The sequence below is a fragment of the Colius striatus genome, chromosome 1 (genome assembly GCF_028858725.1).
Source record: "Colius striatus isolate bColStr4 chromosome 1, bColStr4.1.hap1, whole genome shotgun sequence".
Lineage (NCBI taxonomy): Eukaryota > Metazoa > Chordata > Aves > Coliiformes > Coliidae > Colius > Colius striatus.
In genome coordinates, this window is record NC_084759.1 from 127,705,265 (window position 1) to 127,725,750 (window position 20,486).

At 37.6% G+C, this 20,486-nt stretch overlaps 1 protein-coding gene across 1 annotated transcript in view; it reads left to right on the plus strand.

Annotated features, from left to right (window-relative positions):
* Positions 1–17,708, plus strand: part of ATXN10 (ataxin 10) — a 108,017-nt gene extending 90,309 nt beyond the window's left edge. The window contains exon 11 of the mRNA XM_061988793.1: positions 15,851–17,708. Within this exon, the coding sequence (XP_061844777.1) occupies positions 15,851–16,038 (188 nt within the window). The 3' untranslated portion in view covers positions 16,039–17,708. The remainder of the gene's footprint in view (positions 1–15,850) is intronic.
* Positions 17,709–20,486: the final 2,778 nt, after the last annotated feature.

Below are 20,486 nucleotides of genomic sequence, written 5' to 3' on the forward strand. Positions count from 1 at the left end.
CTTGTAAACTAGAGCAATAATCTTATTAAGGTTTGAAAGCCTCCTTGCTTGAAATTGAAACATCTTAAAATGGCCAACAATATAACTTTTTGACCCTGAGTGAATATATTTTGTCTTTTTTCAAGGACTATTCATTAAAAGGAAGTATTTAGGCAGCTTTTGAGCTGAGTATTGAGAGAGTTGCTGAAATTTGAATATGATCACTCAGTGGTGCTGCAGTTTGCCAAGGTGATATAGAAAGCTGCAAGCTTGATGTAGCACTTCATCCATGACTTCTTCAGGGAGTCATGTCCAGAAACTTCTTTTTGCATTCTTGTTTCTAGTGCCTGTTTTTGTGGTTTCGATCTGTGTTACTTGGATCTGTCCTTGGATAAAACTGACTGAAAAAAGATTCATCCAGATTCCTTTATAAAATAACTTCTTAAGATTTCTTGGTAAAGTCATTATAGAAGCCCATTTTGTTTGATCTTTAATCTGTTTGAGAAACACCCAGGCTCTACAGTTAAGATGTCATTCTGTTTTCTGCTGAAAACAGACTTCATATAGTGATTTCCTGCATTTTACTAAGTTTTGCCTCCAAATCATACATACTAAATTTTCCAAAGAAAAATGTAACTTTTGTGGTAAAACTGATAAGACTGAATTAAAAAATGTGCACTTCATGGGGAAAAGGTAGACTGCCATGTTAGATGTTAAGAGATTTCTTTTTTACCTTTGAGAGGAAAAATCCTTTGACAAATATTTTTATTTGTAGCATATGGAAGCATACCAAATGAGGAAATGAATCTGCTCATATACTAAAATAATTTCATTTTTAAACTGTCATTACCTTAAAATTGCATTCTTTCAAGATCCTGAAAAGTTCTGTAACTTGCATAGAAATATAAGGACATTTGTCACTTAATGAGATTGTGAGCTGAAGTTCAACTGACATGTTTGCATTACTTTTAACTTTTTAGATATGAATTCATCTTTCAGTGCACAGTTTGGCAGGATTGTTATCTTGTCTAATTGCATCTCAGACAGACTTTTATCTTTTGCATTTATACAAAAAAATAGTATTTTTTCATTAAGGATATTTCATGAGTAAAAACAACAAAAAAAGTCCACCCTCGGTATTAACAAACATGAAGATTAATATGGACAGTTAAGAACAAATTTGTTGTACCTCTTGCAATTATTTGAATGGGTATTTTAAACTTTCAGCTACTATAACTTTGCATGGAGAAATACTGAAAGATGCACAGGAGGAAAAGATAAGCAAAGTGAGACTAGGGAGATGCAGTTCATCATAGACCTTAGTGTCTGAGGAGTTAAATTTCAGAGAAGATTTAATGTCATTTTGACTTCTTTTGTACCCTTTAAATATACCCGTCTTGGACTGGCTATATTCTAATCATAACTGTCCTTACGTATTCAAAAGGAAAAAAAAAGTGTTTCAAAATGCAAGTGGTCTTGTTGCCTTTAGATTAGGGGGAGGTTCTTTTATGAGATCAATTTCAAGTTTTGAACATTCAATTATTTTTTTTTTCTGAAAAGTTGGGAGCATTGGGCTTTACTTATGTAACATGTGCTTAAAAACAAATAAATTCAATTACTTACATTAAATAAATTACCAAACTAGTAAATGATTTGGAGCACATCTCATATGAGAAATGGCTGAGGGATCTGGGGCTGTTTAGCCTGGAGAAAAGAAGACGCAGGAGAGACCTTATTGCTCTCTTCAACTACCTGCAAGGAAGTTGTAGCAAGTCAGGTGTCAGTCTGCTCTCCCTAGCGACAAACTATAGAGCAAGACGGAGTGACCTCAAGTTGTGCCAGGGGGGGTTCAGGCTGGATATGATGAGGAATTTCTTTCCTGAAAGGGTTGTCGGGCATTGGAATGGGCTGCCCAGGGAGGTGGTGGAGTCCCTGGAGTTGTTTAAGAGACTTAGGAAAATGGTCTAGTGGTTGATAGGGCCGGGACAAAGACTGGATTCGATGATCTTAAAGGTCTCTTCCAGCTGCAATGATTCTATGATTCTGTAAATCTGCCACAGAATGGCCAAGTGGTTTGGAGATGCCTCTCTGTTTATACCAGTAAAAAATTTACTCCAGATACTGCTTTTAAAGTTGTTTGGGTTGAAAAGGTGTTCTAAATTAAAATATCTTCTATTTTTTCTGTCTGAGCCACCATCTTCCTCACTTCTGACAGACTCTAGCATTGGACAAGTGCTCTTCTTTTTTTTACCTTATCCTAACCTCTTCCTGCTTCTTCCAGCTTCATTTCTGACCTTTCACAGATTCCACTTGCATAAGGCAAACAGGAGGGAGGCCAGCTCATTCTAATAAAAAATGTATTGACCTAATCATATAAAAAAGATGCTCATGAAAGATTTTAGGTAAACTAACTTATTTATTATGGAAGACTTTTCAGTTTAACTTAACCAAATTGTCCATTTTTTTACTACTTTCTAACATTTACACTTATAAGTAACAGACACAGACGTGCCCCCCCCCCCTTCTCTCCTTACAAGTATTCATTACTATTTTAGGAAGAAAACATATCCAAAATACAGCAACATAATAGCTTTTACTTAGTGGTAAAACTTGGTAAAAGAAAATTTAAAAATGCTTCTATAAATAAATTGGCCAAAATTGTAGGGCTAAGAACAATCACCGTCCTTTATTGGATGCAGAGGGAAATGGTGTCAAAGGATGAGGAAAAGGTGGAGGTAATCGATACCTTCTTTGCCTCAGTCTTTAATGATAAGACCAGTTGTTCTTCAGTACCCAGCTCCCTGAGCTGGAAGACAGGGACAGGGTACAGAATGAAGCCCCTGTAATCCAAAGGGAAATTACCTGCTGGTAATCTGCTACATTCTGAGGGTGATGGAGCAGTGGAACAGGCTGCCCAGAGGGTTATGGAGTCTCTTTCCTTGGAGGTCTTCACGACCCGCCTGGACATGTTCCTATGTGAACTGATTTAGGTGGACATGCTTCTGCAGGGGGATTGGACTAGATGATCTCTAAGGGTCCCTTCCAACCCCTACCATTCTATGGATCTACACTGCTTAGATACAGAATTCTGTAGGACTGGATGGAATCCACCTGAGGGTGCTGATGGAGATGGCGGAAGTACTCACCCAGCCACTTTCTATCAGTTACCAGCAGTCCTAGCTAACCAGGGAAGTCCATATGGACTGGAGGTCAGCAAATGTGACACCTATCTACAAAAAGGGACAGAAGGAGGATCCAGGGAAGTACAAGCCTGTTAGCCTGACCTTGCTGCTGGGAAAGGTTATGGTGCAGATCATCTTGAGTGCCATCACATAGCATGTCCAGGACAAACAAGAGTTCAAGACCAATTCGCATGACTTTACGAAAGACAAGTCTTGCTTGAGTAACCCAGTCTCCTTCTACAACAAGGTGACCCACTTAGTGGATGAGGAGAAAGCTGTGGATGTGGTAAACTTTGTGGTCTACCTTGACTTTAGTAAAACCTTTGACACCATTTTCCACAGTGTCCTCCTTGAGAAACTGACTGTCCATAGATTGGACAGACATACACTTCACTGGCTAAAAATCTGTCAGTATGGCTGAGCCCAGAGAATGGTGGTGAATAGAGTTAAATGCAGCTGGCAGCTGGTCACCGGTGGTGTTCCCCAGGGCTCAGTCCTGGGGCCTGTTCAGTTTAACATCTTTATCTATAATTTGGATGACGGCATTGAGTGCACTCTCAGTAAATTTACAGATGACACCAAATTGTGTGGGAGTATTGATCTGCTTGAGGGCAGGAAGGTACAACAGAGGGACCTGGACAGGCTGGATCAATGGGCAACGCCAATTGTATGAGATTCAACAAGGCCAAATGTCAGGTCCTGTACTTAGTCACAACAACCCCGTGCAGTGCTGTAGGCTTTGGGAAGTTTGGCTGGGAACACATTTGAAGAGCATGTCCAAAGAAGGGCAGCAAAGCTGGCCAATGGTCTAGAGAACAAGTCCTATGACGAGCGGCTGAGTGAACTGGGATTGTTTAGCCTGCTAAAAAGGAGACTGAGGAGAGACCTTATCAATCTCTGCAACTAACTGAAAGGAGATTGTAGTGACGTGAGTGTCAGTCTCTTCTCCCAAGTGACAGGACAAGAGGAAACAGCCTCAAGTTGCATCAGAGGAGGGTTAGATTAGATATTGGGAAAAATTTCTTCACCAAAAGGGTTGTCAGGCATTGGAATGAGCTGCCTGGGGAAGTGGTTGAGTCACCATCCCTGGAGATACTCAAAAGATGTGTAGATGTGGCACTTAGAGACATAGTTTAGTGGTGGTCATGGCAGTGCTGGGTTAATGGTTGGACTGCAACCTAAATGATTCTGTGATTCTGTGATAAATACATATGCTTATATAGATATGAGTAAACACCCAGCTGGACACATTTTACGAGTAAGAATTTTCAGCATTTATGAAAAGAAAACCTATGGTTGCTGCAGCTATACATACATAGGCCCCTTAATTTGAGTAATTGATGTAAATGTTGAAAATATAAGTTAATTTTCATATACTCCTTCCCTAAGCTGCTTCTATTATATTCAGTCTGAAAGTCATCCGAGAGGTTAATCAAAAATACTTTTGACTTCATGGCAGTAGCAAGTATAATTGTGCTTCATGAAACTTCTGGATAAAGCTAGAAGAAATCAAGTTGCTATGGTCTGTAAGAATGGCAGTTTGTTTTTGTGAGATGCCAGCAAAGACTTTTGGGGAAGCTGACAGACGTTTTATTTCTCAGTTACAAAATGCAACCTAAAACAAGCCACAGACTGTAAAAAAGCCTCACAGCTGAGTAGAAGCCAGTAGAAAGCAAAAATAGGACTGTGAGTTGACTTTTTAGAGTAAACCATCATAGAGTTGAGTACTTTTACGTAAATGCGGCTATCTCATGTTTGTTGGCAAGAAAATGCAGCGTAATGTTACATCAGTAATGGTTGCTTTTCTTTGCAAAGCTCACTTTATGCACTGCCAATGTGTTTAGTAGTTTGAGGTGACATATTTGGTTCAGTATTTTCAGAAGCGTACATAAAATCATGTTATTTCAGTGGATATGGTCAGAGCTTAGGACCTAGACTACTGGTGAAAACAGTAATGACTTCATCCCCGGTCAAGTTCAGCCCACTTGGAAGAAATTACCCTTTTCTTCATTCTATTGACACTTGATTTGCTGCACAAGTAAGTTTGAAGTTTACCTGGGCTAAATGGAAGTGTATTCTTTGATTAAGGGCTTCAGTTTTGCAGTATCACAGGTTACTGCTGCTGCAAGCCTTATCCTTGGAAATAGAGCACTGTTAGAATCCTATTTTCTGTAAACCAGTACTGATTATGTCACTGTGACCTTAACAAAAAAGGTAGACAGTAAGTTTCTAGTGACCCAGCAGTGGTTGAGTTCAGCAGTGGGACTTGTCAGCACAGGTAAAGAGCAAAATTTTGTTGGCCTGAACTGAAGACAACACTGAGTAGAAGCCAACTAGCATAGATGGAACTAAGGTGAAAGAAAATGGTCAAGCAGGAAGAAGTTGCTGTATTGCTGTACTTGAGCTCAGACTAACTCAACTCCTATGTGCTGAGAATTCTCAGGGAGAGTGTGAAGGATTTCTGGTTTGTGGCATAGACACAAACCTTAGTTCCCTCTCTATATCTTAAAACTATATGCAGATGAACTGGTCAGATCAGAAGCTGGAACAGATACAATTGTGGTTACTCATTGAGCAAGGACAGTCTGAGGGGCTTATTTCTTCCACCTTATTCAGCAAACCAAATCTTACTCTCTTCCTGCAAGTTGCTGTGAATTCTTTACGGCAATATTTTCTTAGATACTAATGAAGCCATGGGGCCTGTGTGGCTCACAAGAGAATCCCTCAGTATTGTATGTCAAGGATTGGTTGGTTTTTCTGGCTGCAGTAGTGGACCAGTTTCTCAAGTGATTCCCAGGAGGCTTTCAACCATTTTGTAATTTGTCATAGTGAAAAGGGAGAAACACATCTGTTTCCAAAGGCTGCTTTTGGTGTTAGTTGGGAAGGTCATCTGCCCAATAATGCCCATTTCTGTCACTGGGTATCAGGACATTTTTACTTTCTCAAATGAAGCATTGCAAGTAACCAGTCTTGTCCTTACAAAAGTGTTAATTGACTAAAGAAATCAGGATTCTGTTCCAAGTAGGATTTTTCTGTACTATATTGAATAAAGTGTCCTATGTCAGATTATTATAAACATCTGAAGAATGAAGATCTAGGTGCATGCTACCAGCTGAAAAGGATACAAGAGGCATTTGTGGAACCTAATCTTATTTTCAATCACTCTTGACATTGGCTTCACATCTGAAGAGTTGGGATGTCTTAACCCATTGTTGATCTTTTCTGTATGTTACAAAGACTTTGGAACAGAATTCAGTTGAAGGTGTAAGACCAAAGCAAAAAAACCTAGCACATTAAGGATGATATTCAGTATATCTAAATTCTGACTCTGAAATATGTTCCCCAAGAACAAATTTTCTTTTGTCTAATGTTACATTCTCTTATTATGCAGAAGGAATGTGGTGTGTAGTACAGGAAAAGACAACTTGAGAAATGAAACATTGGATATTTAACAAAGTTATCATTCCTAATGGTGTATTAAACACTGCAGTTCAAGGGGGGAGAGGGGAAGGGGGGTGGTCGGTATAAATTTTCTAAAGCAGATTTGCAGAGATGTAAATATGAAGTCTATTTTTCAGTATCTCACTTCTACTAAGCTCCAGTAAATGACAACTACCATCATTAAGAAATATATGTAATCTGCAGAGTCCGTCTTAGAGCTGGAGGAAGTTTAACAGAAGTATACAGAATGCAAGAAGGCTCCTTCAAATGTTACATTATAATATTTCTAATCCCTTGAGAAGAGTAATCTCTGTAGGCACCAACTCATGCATGTAAAAGTGAGGAATTAAAGTTAATAACTCTATTTCTAAACCAAATATCGTCATATTTGTCCTCTGCCCTAATCCTCTTGGTAGATTTAAATTCATGAAAGGCTTGAATTCTTGAAAGTGGATCTTTAGTTACCAGGAGCACCAACCAAAAAAAAAAAAAAAAAAGAAACCCAGAGAAAATATAATATTTCACTGCTTTTATAGCTCAAACAGCTTGCTTGATTTTTCTGTAGACTTTCTTTTGAAAAATTCCCCTCTGGGCTGAGACAGAGCACTAGAAATTTGATACCCAAAGGCTTTTGTTTTTTTTTAAATAAAGCTAGGAGTGGTTAAGAAATATTGTTGAGAATGGAATGTCTTCGACAACCGCCTTATCGTATTTCAGTTTGTCTTTTTGACATTGTTCTCGCATGCTCCTAAGAATATTAACATGTCATATGGCCAATGCTTTGCATAATATCTCTATTCTGACATTTTTCTATAGTCTCATTTTTGGTGACTGTTATTAAAACAAGCTGTAACTTCAACTGGTGAATACATTGTCCTGTGTAGCCCCCTTCCCGATCTTGGAATGATTTTCCCTGACTTCCTCAGATCTTTGTTTAGACTTTGCTCTATTTCCAAAATTATTTCCAAAATTTAACCTTTCCTTTCTCACTGAGAATATATTTGCAGTCCATTCCACTGACCTTGTTGGTTTATTCTTGTCTCTTGGTGTTCTGCAATTTCTTCAAAGAGATGCAACCATTTCCCGAAACCGTAACAGATGAAATTGTGGCTAATGGCTATTTTGCAAAATGTGGGAGAAAAACCTTAGTTGGTTGTATTTTAGTTGCATCTTTAAAAAAAAATTATTTAACCATTGTTATTTTTGGATGTACGCTGGGCATCATCTGGTGTCTATGAGACTGGATCTGGAGTTTCATTTACATTCATTGTTTTGATTATTTGTCATAAAATGACATTTCAAATTACCAAAAGCAGCAGGGGTAGAAGTTATGCCACCTATGCTTTTTGGAGGCCCTGAATCGATTAAATAGCCAAGTACAACACTGAAAGATAAGCTTGCATACAGATCCTCGTTGAATCTAAAAATAGATAAATCTCTAGGGATTATACATAGAAAAAGAGCTTCTGTCCAAATTGTGAGTCAATTTATCTTTTCATTTACCTTAGAGTGATAAATTATAATTAGCTTGACCACATCTTGATTATTAACTAGACTAGTGCCAAATTTTGGAACGTTTCATTTGGCTTCTATAATTTCCATTTGAAAATATTTTAGAAAATCTGTTTTTTCCTATACATGTGCATATAAATGCACATGACTATAATTCAGTGTGTAGGTGGAACTTTCTTCTTTACATGGCAGTAAGAAGGAAATTGAAAATTACCACAGTGTGCCTGATATTTGATCAATTTGTGAACACAATTACCATCCCCCCCACCCCATGCTTTAGTGCTTTACAGAACAATGTTTGCATTAGGTTTTAATAGTAATTTGATACACAAGTTTCAACTTAATGGAATTTTGGTGAGTTTTTTTCCTGTACCTGGGAAAAGAAGATAAGCTAGGGCATTTTTGCCAGGTTAACAGCAATTGAAACTTTTCCTTTTTAATGTGACAACATACTAACTCTCTGGTACCTCTCATAGATAACTAATGGATTTAGTTGCCATAAATTCTCAAAATGGAATTAGTGTAATAGAAGGGACTGTAAGAACAGGATAGTGTAACTGTGGAGCTTGAGATTGATCAAGAGTGATTCTTTCTGTTTTAAATCCAGATGATTTATAGTTACTCATAAATTATGGGTTTCTATTAAAAATGTAAGTCATAATTTTAAACAAAATTGGCAGCCTAAGCAGCAAAAATGAATGTGTCATATTCATGGTTTTAAGCTAGTATTACGAGTCTGAGTATAGGAAAAAGTAAAACAAACTAGAGGTTATGGCTTAATTTTTTTTTTAAGTTCTGTAAGTTTTGGCATGAGACATTATAATAAAAATAGCCTGACATAGCTAAACATGTACTCTGGCTTTTGTAGCTCTGGAGTACTTGACCGAAATGTTGTGTTTAGGTTCACAATATACTAAGGTGTGTTGGAACTGTGCTTTTAAGTCCCACAGAGCATGAAAGGAGGCACATAGAATAGTAATTAAAGCTGGCAGACATTAAAGATGAATAGCAATCTCAGTATATAATACTGTTCAGTGGTGTCTTGTGTGATCTGTTAACCTAGAAATATTCATGATCTGAGGAGAAAAATCCCTACTCTGGTAAGAAATGCTGTAGTCACCTGAATTGCTGAAGTAGTAAACAGCAGTTCAAAGAACACAGGGTACCATTTAGCTGGACATCACTGAGGAGAGCATGTAGTTAAAACCAGTGAAGCCTCAGGAGTAAGAATGAGCTTCATGATGTGGCTCTGCGTGTCAGAATTGGACTATGCTGAAAATGTGTTTCTGAATTACTTGAAGAGCTTGGACTCTACTTTTGGGAGCATAGCTAGGAGTGAGAAGACAACTGAATATTGTGAGCTTTTGGGTTTTAGTTTTTCTGAATTACTAATAGCCAGAAGGAGCAGGGATCTGCATTGCACCTGTAATCAGCCATATAGCAAATTTTGCCAGAATTTGTTACATAACTCTGGTGCTTATGCTTCAAAAGGGATGCTGAAAAATACAAATGGTGGGAAAAGGTACAAGAATTATGCAACGTTTGGTATGTCTGCTTCGGTTTCTCTATTTAGTTCATGCAAAAGTTGCTTACAAAGTGCCTTGATTGTGATTTTTTTTTTTTTTATCTATAATGAAAATCAGTGTTTGGAAACAAATCTAAAGAAACTAAACTAAATAAATAAATTACACACTATAATCAATGAGATATTTAGCTACTGGAACAGTTTATTTAGGGACACAGTCAACACTGGATGTCATTCAGAAGAAAGTGTGAAAGTTATCTTATATCTGGAACTGAACTGACAGGCTTGGTTTCAGTTGTGGTTGACCTTTGGTCATCTGTGTTCTGTGCAGAAGTGTTGTGCAAAGAGTTATAATTGTCCATTCTAGTCTTAAAGTATATGTACTGGCTAGAGATACTGAAATAGGTGAACGCTGAGTGTTAAACATGAGATGTAACACGTATGTCTATTGATTATACAGAAATTATCAGTCCCATTTTAAAGAAACCTGTATCCCACGAGTCACACTTTAAGAAAGGGATTCATCACTACAGATGATGGGTAGGGTGTTCAGAGAGTGGTATAAATACAGGTAAACAGAAAGATGGTGTTCGTCTGCCAGAAGAGATAACTACTGATGTGGGAGGTTGATGAAGGCTTGGGAACTGGGGAAAATAAAAATGTACGGTTTTTCTGCCACAGATGTTTACTAATTTCTTTAGGCTATGAATTGCAGTCAATGTTTCCTTAGTATTTAAAAAATTTTGATTAAGCTGAGTAGTTTTGCACATTTGTTTATTCTGAGTGTCAGTTGAAATCATTCTCTGGCAAACCAATGTTCTTCTACAGACTGGATTTCCAACTGCAAATCCCAGATCAGTTGTTTGGTGACAGAATTTCTATCTTTATCAAAATACGTTGTGCAAGAAAATTTATATGGGGAGTGTTTGTAGGAAGCATAATCAGCCCACCGTGGTCTTCCTGTCCCACTAGGGAGCAGGAAGGGGCTGGCTGCAGACTTTTTTTAGGTATGTCTAGTGAAGCTTTGCTGCCACGTAGTGGTGGAGATAGAAGCTTGTTTGGCGGTGGGTGGTCCAATCCTCCTACTTGGACCAGGTGAAAGTTACCCGTTGCAAAAACGAACCTCTACTTTCGGATCCCCAGTGTTAGAAATCTTATCCCTAAAAAGAGTGATCAGGAATAAATGCCTTTTCCAGCATCCAATGGTGTCGTCTTCACCTTGGAGACTTCTATGTTAGCTGAGGTGTTCTTAGCACTGCAAGAACCAGGTCAAGCAGGGGAGGGAAGGAAAGATGTACCCAACAGGAGGAAACCTGTAGAGCATTTTAAGACTGTGAGTGACCAAAATCCTGTACTATGTCTAGCCAGTCTCTGTACATTGATTTGAACTGTGATTAATAATTGTGATACCTATCTAGAAATGTCTTTTAATAGTGAAAAGAATTAGCTTCAAGTTGTGAAACAAAAGTACTTAAAATGAGTACTTTTGTAAGGCTTGAAGGGGAAATAGTTTATGTCTTTTCAGTGTGGCCCAGTCAGGTCTGTAAGCAGAAGTGATTCTTCTAATGTGACACTTTAGTATTTTATTCCTATCTTCAGACGTTTTACTGATACCATTACTTGTTGAAAACCAGAAAGAAATATAATTAGCAAGAATTGTATTTTCTTTGGCTCTGGTTTTTAGCCTGATAGACCTGTTACAGAGAAGAAGCTCTTAGAGAAGATGAGTGGCTTTGGCTGTTGCATAAACAACCTGTTTGACTACGGTTCCAACCCAGGTGCATTGTCTTTATAAGGTTTCTTATCTTTTCCTATATTTGATGAAAATTAAGTTAATATTTAAATAGCCAAAAATAAGATTTAAATGAGGTCATAGAACTGGGCAAAGAATTTCCTCTTTTTCTCAGACCAAATGACTCTGTTCCTTAAGTGTTTGCAAAGTAATCATTTAATACTTGAAAATCAGCTGTAGTGCAGGAAATGTTTAAAAAAAATGTATCTATACTATGTGATAAATCCAACTCTTCACCAAGGGTGTTATACTTAGGCATTCTTCGGTACTAGTAAATATCAGTGGGACTTAAAATAATAGATATATGTATTTTATTCTCCTTGTCACTTTTATTCAGTGTCCTATATTAGTTAGTGATAATACTTAATTTTTAAAACTTACTACTCGCCTCTTTTAACCAATATACTTTCAACATTAATTATGCATTTCTGTATATCTATCTCATCAGAATCAAACATCATTAATAGTTATGTCTACCATCTTTCATCGATAAAATCCAAATTGTTTTATAGAACAAATCATAGAAGTCCTGATGGCTAAAATAGACTTGCCAATAATGTTTACTCCAAATTTGATGTCCTAGTATCAAAGGGAAAAAGCTGGAACAAAGCTCTTTGGGAAATGGTGTTTAAATCCTTCTCTGCGGTAATGCATCACAATGGGATATTGGTTAGCAACTCCTGACAGTATGCAGTTGTATTTTCACACATCGTTAAACTTTATCAAACAGTTACTGTGCTATTGCACAACCTCTTGTACCTAAATCCATGTGAAAAGAAACAAGGGAATTGTGAGAAGTTCCCTTTGCAGTCAACGGTGAGACTTCCACAGGATTTAGTCATAGATTTTCCTGGTTTATGTTGATTCCAGAGAGTAAAATTTTTCATCCTTTAGGGCAGATTGACACAACATTTTCTCTACCTCTTTTCCTTTCTCCCTGTATTCCCTGCTGACAACTGAAGTTGTGACCCAGAGATGTTTAGATGATAAATTTTAAATTTCTGTATGAAGATGTTATGCAAGTATAGAACACAGGGCAAGTTGGTTCAGTTATGTTATTGTTTGTGTAAGTCGTAATCACAAAGGAATCCCACAGCATACAATACTGAAGGATTTTGAAAAAGAATTGCTATAAATGCACACAAATATTTACATTCATTCCCTAAACACATGCAACCTGGTAATGAAGTGTATGCAAAGTAAAATGAATTTTTTTCTTTCTTCTGTATGGCCTCTGCACTGTGATAGAGATACTGTTATCTTCACTTTCCTGTAAGAGTAATTGATTTCAGAGTGCAATATGTTCTGCTGGAAAAATCTAGACAAGTCTCTACAATCACATCTACTGTGCTCACTGCATTTCTTTTATGCAGTTTCACAACAAACAGGCTCATGCTCTTATTTGTAGTAACTATGGAAACTTTAGAAGCTCTCTTTCTAAAGCTGAGCATACAATAAAGTGCTTAAAATGTTGGTAGGATTAGAGACTCTAGAATATGTTTAATTTTCTCTCTGTGTCTCTATCTTTAGAGAGGAGCAAGAGGGTAATGTGAATATTATCTGGGGACTAGCTTTAATCTCTACTGGCACTTAAGTCTGTCTAGATCTGCACACAGCTATCCAAAGGTCTTAGCCTCACACAGCATGCGAACAAGGGAAATCATGCATATTCATGACTGAATTTACAATGGAAAACCTATATGCAAGAAAGGAGGTTTTGAGTGGTGAGTGAAAACGTTATTGAAACCATTTTGCAGCTTCAGCTACAGTAGTCAATAATGATAAATGCCATAATGATGATAGAGTTCATAAGATGATGGGGATGTCTTAGATATTATGTAGGCATGAATGAATATGATAATAGGAAGACATCATTTGCTGTGGGGTTTAGCAGTGGTTTCATTTTGAAGGACATAAAGATGATGGTAACAGGATTATTTACAAAGCTAATACGCAAAAAACCATTTTTTCGAGAGCACTTTTTTTCCCCATGTGGCACTTTGTGTGACTGAGAAATGTCTCTTTTTGAAAATGACTTTTTTTATGGTGGGTAGGTATTCTTTTATGCAAGTGTTGTATTTTATGAAGAATTTTATTTTAGGAACACCACAAGAGAAATCTGTTCCTCATGCCAGGAGCAGAGCTGGCAAAGGTGGTAGCTTGTTTCTCATAGTCCACTGGAAGAACTTGACATTACTTTTTGGCACTCGGGAATGGCTTTAAAACAGACCTCAAAAAGACATGCTAGGACCTTTGTTCATCTGCATTTGTCAGCTTGCAGACCTTACTATTATGAAATTTGTTCCCACCATTGGAGCTGGTGAAATTCTTCTCATATGTGTTTTTACTTCTGTGGTATTTTGTTGTCGTGCATATTCAAACTTTAAAATCTTTAGTGGAAATATTGAGCTTATGTAGCTTAAGTGTAACTTGACACTTGTCTTTTCACTTAACTATAGTAGTGATGCACTGACAGAAGAGAATACATTGATATTCTCTGTCATGTTCACCTATTAAGGCTTTGATGTGCAGTTCGGGGGATTTTTCCTTAAATTCTCTCTTCTATCATTACCTCACACCAGATTTTTTTTAGTGGAGGTGTGCAATGTCTTTCCTGATAAAGTCTGAAGAACTGTCTTAGGCAAAAAAGCCCTATAGTTGTTACTACTTTGCAATTTTTGATTTGCAGTTCAGGGCTGCTTGAATGTGAAGATAAACTGCTATTAAAATTCAGGGAGCTGTTTCACTGATGAACGCCAGGGCAGGATTGTTCCCTAGCATATATGTTTGCTGTGATGTTTGTCTAAGCAACTCTTCATCTAAACCCTTCTCCCTCTGTTGATGATTCCTTGTATGCTTTTTATTTCAGTCTCTATTCTCTTTTGGAATCTATGTAGCACTGTGGTTAGATGTGGTTATCAACTTTTTTTCTAGTGTCCTGCATTCTCGATTTATCACTTCACCTCTTTTGAAATGTAAGCTTGTGAAGGCAGGATTGGGTCTTACATTAAGAAAGCAGCTCTTAATACCTACTTTTCTACATCCACATTGCCTGGTGTATCCAAGCACCCAGCATGAGACACTGCGTCTGCTGAAGGCATGAAAACCTTAAGGGGTAAGTGGAGGTGGCAACAAGGGAGGCAGAATAACCAGTGCAAGGTGCACAGAGAAAATGGCAAGACTGCTACCATAAGAATGTGCGTGCCCTGATACTGGATTTTTCAAATGCTGTTGTGATAGATTGTGTTAAGGAAGTCCAGTTCTTGTGGTTTATTGTTTGGGATGAAATTCCCGTCTTCCACAATGGAGGACTTTTCCTCTCTAGTCACCCCTGGCAAATACCCACCGTCTCATCTCTGTGCTTAGACACTGTCCAATCGCAAAGATGTCAAGGAAATGAGTAAATTATGCATATTCTTCTACTGGATGTGAAGCTACATGTAGTAAATAATTGGTGCCCTGCAGGCAAACCACTTTTGTGTGATTCAAAATGGCTTGCCTCCCATATGGGTAACTTGGGAAAGATTATATCATAACATAACTTTTCAGCTGCAGAATTGGGGCTAACGTGCCTGACACTTCATAAAATGAACACTGTAGTTCACTTGGAAGATGCCTCACTGATAATGCTGGGAATTTAAATCCTTTTTCTGTGGCCCTGACATGTGCCTCAATTCTGGCCTCAAGGGACCACCTTAGAAGGTGAATGAGTTGCAGCTTGTGCCCATTTAAACATGAACAGGAGCTACCTGCTGGTGATCTTAGTGTCTGTTCTGTTGGTAAGTTTGTGAAAGCACCCAGGCAGGAAGAACCAAGTTTAGATAACATGAGAAGTTAAATATTTTTACGTGTCTCCCACATGATTTGACTATTTTCAGTTATTAACCTGGATGTGTTTCTCTTTTTCTACATTTCTTCAACTTGTACAGTGAAAATAATAGTTGTCTGCTTTCTTGTTTGCCAGTCATTGGAAGTATAGTGTTGAAGTGTTCAGATTTTAAGCATGTCGTCTGACCTTTTTTTTTTAATCTCATTAGGAAAATCATTGGAACTTTTCAATTAATTGTAATTTTGGTTTAAAACAATATGTCATTTTTAATTCCTGCAGTTCATTTATGTGTGGGTTTTGGTTTTTATTTTTGTTAATTCAGGATAAAACCTAATAAACTTTCCTGAAATTAATGGATGTACCTCATTTAAACTTAAATTACCTCATATGCAAGTATTTGCAGGTTCAGAGTCATTGTCTGTAAATGTTTTACTTTTTCTAACTCTTGATTTCTACTGTTTTGCTGAGTTTGAAGGATCGGGGGGGGGGGGGAGGGGGTTGGGAATTGGTGGGGGGAAGGGCATGCAGTAATAAAACTAAATATTGTTTCATCTTTAATTTAAAGAAATTATCCTTGACTTGTCCTACAGTTGTGAACCAGTGGGCGGTATATGCTATCCGAAATCTCACTGAACAGAATGAAAGAAACCAAGAACTTATTGCACAGATGGAAGAGAAGGGGCTGGCAGATAATTCTGCCCTTGAAAGTATGGGCTTAGAGATAGAGAAACAAGATGACAAGTTAATTCTGAGATCTGTCAGGAAAAAGCCTTTGTGAAAAAAGAATCAAGAGTCTAATCATTTAAAGAGGATTTCTCTTTTAAAATACTGTTCCCTGCTCAAGCAATCAAGATTTCTTCAGTTTTAGTTCCAGTCTGCTGGAAGTGTTACATTTATTCTGAGAACTGTCAAATGATACTTGTGCCTCACTGTGGGAAACAAAAGGACACCTACACGTTTTTCTAAACACCTAGGTAAATTAACCTATGGAAAAAAAAATCTTTTGTTTCAGATGGTTGAAATTTCAGTGCTTTTTTGTTTAGTTAGTAGAAGGATGTCATGCGTGCTGTATTGAGTTGTCATAATTTCTATTGCTGAACCTGGAGATAGCTATCATTAAAAACATAACAAAGAAATAACTGCTTTGCACCGTGCCTTCTCTGTTTAAATGATCAGTGCCGAGTCAAGACTAAACAATGAAAATTACTCGTTTTCAGTCATGGTACTTAAATATGTCTACTTACATAAGGATCAGTGGAACACTGGATGTACATAAACATTTAGTGAATTAAACACAATGTGCCCTCTGTGCAAATTATTAGTAGATTATCTTTTCTACCTTGTTACCTTTCAGTCTTCATGACAAGTATATTAAAAACAAAGCTGAAGCTGTTGTGGCAACAGATGCTACATTCCTTTGCACTGGGGCATGTCTCTGTTTTGGAGACTTGGGTGTTTGTTTGAATTTTATTTGTTCCTTTGGATGGTAAGTCAGCCCACTTTCCTTTTATTTTGCACTTCTCATGGGTTTTCTGAACTCTGGCAGACTACTGAAGAGGTAGTTTCTCACTGTGATTAATTCTAGCAGTTTCTTTTCACCCCTCTGCCTTTCCAAAACATTGACAAAACTCATTTCCAGTTAATTAATTCAAGAGAGGCAGAAGAATGGAAGGCCCTCCCTCTTCATTTTGGGTACCCTCCTATATTGTTGTTGGACCCTGCCACTGTGGAATGTGGCATGAATGAGATGGAGGGAGAAGGGGGGTGAAGAAAGGATGAGGGGGCATGATTAACTCTCTGTGTGCCATAGTTTTGCCCTGGCAGACAAGAAATGTAATTCTCCATGCATAGGCAAAATGAGAACTGCAGCTTCATATCACTAATGCCTACGTAACTGTTACTGTCATTTGGTTATCTTGAGTCTAATAGGAAACTCAGAAAAGCAAAGTTGTTCATGTTGCTGTCATCATTTAATCCCTTTCTTAAGTGGAAAGGCAAGTTTATGTCCTAAAACTACATGTACAGACATTCTACCAGGTTCATCAGCTTTTGCTCCTCCAATTCAAGTTTTTTTTATTTGAAAGTAGAAGAAAACACATGATCCTTTGAGCTGGAAGAAATATGTAGTTTTATTTAAAACTGACAATGAGTATAGCCAGACTACTAAGATCTTTTCAAGTTAGCCATAAGATTTCAGTGTCTACCATGCTAACCAGCCAGACCTGTGGAATTCACCTAGTAGGATTTTAGTCACCCGTTAGTTTTAAAGACAATGTTATAAAACTGCTGTCTTCATCCATTTATTAAGTAAAGGTTGTATATAAAGGGATAATGGCAGTTAAAACAGTGACTATAACTTTTGTTGCTTTTAGTGTCTTCTTACTTTAAAAAAAAACAAGGGAGAAGTGTTCTTTGTTTCAGCAAAGAATAAATATCATTATAAACAAAGTGCTTTATTTGTTTTTTTAAATTATTTGACAGGAACATTTAATCGGATATTAAAAATTTGTGTCTAAGTGCTGCCTTATAAAGTAATTTCTGATACAGGTAGGTGCCTTTTGATAGCTAAATGGGAAGGGATGTATGGTTTTCATTCTGAGCACAGTCTATCAGATTGTGTTTTCTCTGTGATTTCCACAAGCTTTAATTCTCATGTTTAGGCCAGAATTCGTTTAGCAGTCTAATTACTGTGTCACATAAGATTTACAGGTGATTTTGTTTGGGTTTCTCAATCTTTATCTCCATACTGCACTGGAAAATTCATACTTCTAGCACCTAAATGAAAAAAAAAATCTACTATTAAAAAACAGACTTTATTTGGGAGGGTGCAGATTTCAACTTTAAAAGGAAAGCATGAAACTTTTGCTAACAAAGGAGCATCAGTTATAATAGTGCCTAGAAATAAAGTGAAGTCATTTAAAATGGCGTAATTATAAAACTTCAAACATTTTTATTTTAGCACCACTACTTAAGAAACCTGTGTTAGATATTTTAACAAAGTGAGGGGGCAAAAAAAGGACGTAATTATTCTGAATAGAAAATGAACTTTTTGTGTAAGGAAAAAATGCAAAGAATTTCCTTTTATTTAGGGTAATAAAGAGTTAAAATCCTGTTCACAAAGCAAATCCAGAGAGAACTTTGGTTGTGGAAAAAGCAGTGGGAGTCCCTTTTTCCTTTTAAGCAATTGGGAATAGACAGAGTTTGGGGTTTTTTTTTGTAACTTGATGGTTGTATACTCACCAATGGAATACACACAAACCCATAAATATAAGCCAAATAACAACAAACACAAATAAATAGAAGAGTTTTGTGTGTTTTGGTACATAATAGAGTAAGAGTTGTGTTTTCTAAATGGGAAATGTAGGGCTTTCACAGTGGAGAACATGCTGATTACTGTATTGTGAGGGACTGCCTTTTGATTTTCCTAGATGGATTAATTCTCAGAACACAACAGCTTCCCTGTCCTCCCCCAGTGGAGTCCCAGTCTCCAATAGGCTTGTTTTATATGCTAGGGGATTAATACAGCACAGCAATCAGTCATAAAAAGCAAGCTTTATTGAGTTTGTAAAGGGGCAGAACAGTCAGATCAAGTCTTGTGACCATCTCATTGCTTTCGAGTGCTTTCAAACAATAGTGATCAGATTTTTTTTAAGGTCTATTTTTTATTAAAGGAGAAAAGGGAGTTGGTTTTTCATTGTAACTGGATAGATTTTTTTTTTTTTTTTTAATAAAAGCTTCCTTGTGGTGAAAAGAGTAAGCTTAAATGTTTGCAAAGCTCTGAATTTTTACTGCATCTGATAATTTAGAGCTGTTTTGCCTAAAGCGCTTGTAAAACACGTTTTTAAATGCAACCAACAAAAAATAAAACCCAGGCAATTAATGCCATTATCACAATCTTTATGTAGCTGTTGATTTTGTATTTTGAGCTTGGTATGTTTGCGTAGTGAGACTCAACCAACCACCTTCCCTTTATTTGCAGATAAGTACTAAAAATAAGAGTCTGTCCACAAAGCTACCTTAAATCTTTGTGCCTGGCCTTCTCTGTATCGTTTCACGCTGACTTAGAATTTGTCGTCTTAGTAGACTGCTCTAAGTAGACCTCTTCGTATTAAATATAGGGATGAGGGGTGGAAGAACGAAATAGTGAAGAACGCATTTTCCCTTGTCTTTTCACCTCCTTCTTAAACTCCCTAAGGCTTCTTTATGGCAGATCCATCTGTTCGGTGCGGGAAGGCGGAGGCAGGTAGCCGGGGTGCGGAGGTGGGTGTCCGGGGCGCCGGGGCACGGGCGTCCGGAGCCGCGGGGCTGAGCGCCGCCAGCCGGTGCTGTCCAAGGTTCTGACAGCGCTGCCCGGCACTCGCTGCAAACCCCTCTCCTTCATCGGACAGGCAATCCTGTAGCTCAGTTGCCACGGTTTTCCTCATTTCCTATAGAGTTTGTCTGCAGGATGCTGAGGTCCTAGCTGGGTAATAGTGTGCGTGTGCTGTTGTACTTGAAGGCAAATATTTTTCACTGTGTTCCATGTGGAGGACACTTAAGTGTGTGTTTATGGGCAAACGTGTTAGCTGTGTCTCTGTTTAGGGTTAAATGATGTTTTCAGTGTTAAGAGCAGGTTCCAGTTGCTTGTAGCTTGACCAGATCATAACTATTCCAGTGGAAATTCTCGATTCTGTTTTAGGTTTAATTGGTTTCTCCACAGGAACTTGCTCTCATAGTGATTTCTGATATTTTATGAGGAACCCTACCATTCTATGATTCTATGAGAAACTGGCCGTGGTTTTTTATATATATTAATAGTATCCCTAAAATATTTTTTAACGTTAATCATTCCCAATATAAATGAGTTTTATGTATGTTTCTCTGTCATAATCCAGTCCACAATGTAAACTCTGGAAATCCTTTACTTTATTGTAAGTAGAGACTTGTGAGAGCTCAGCTACTAAATTCAGTGAATTTACCTTTGCCTTATCTTTGTTCCAGTCATGAATCCAGGGTCTGCACAGGGCATTTTCAACAGGTATAGCTTCTCACTACTGTGATGCTGACAGAAGAAATCAAGAGCTGAGAGACCCTCTGTACTTCTCTGAGAGCTACCTGGTGCTGTCCATGTAACATGGAATTAGGAGCTGCTTAGATTGCAGAAGGCAGCAACAAAAACAGATGTCAGAGAGTGAGAGAGGGCATAGTTCAGGTCCAAGAGAGGACTAATGAAAGATGGGAAACACA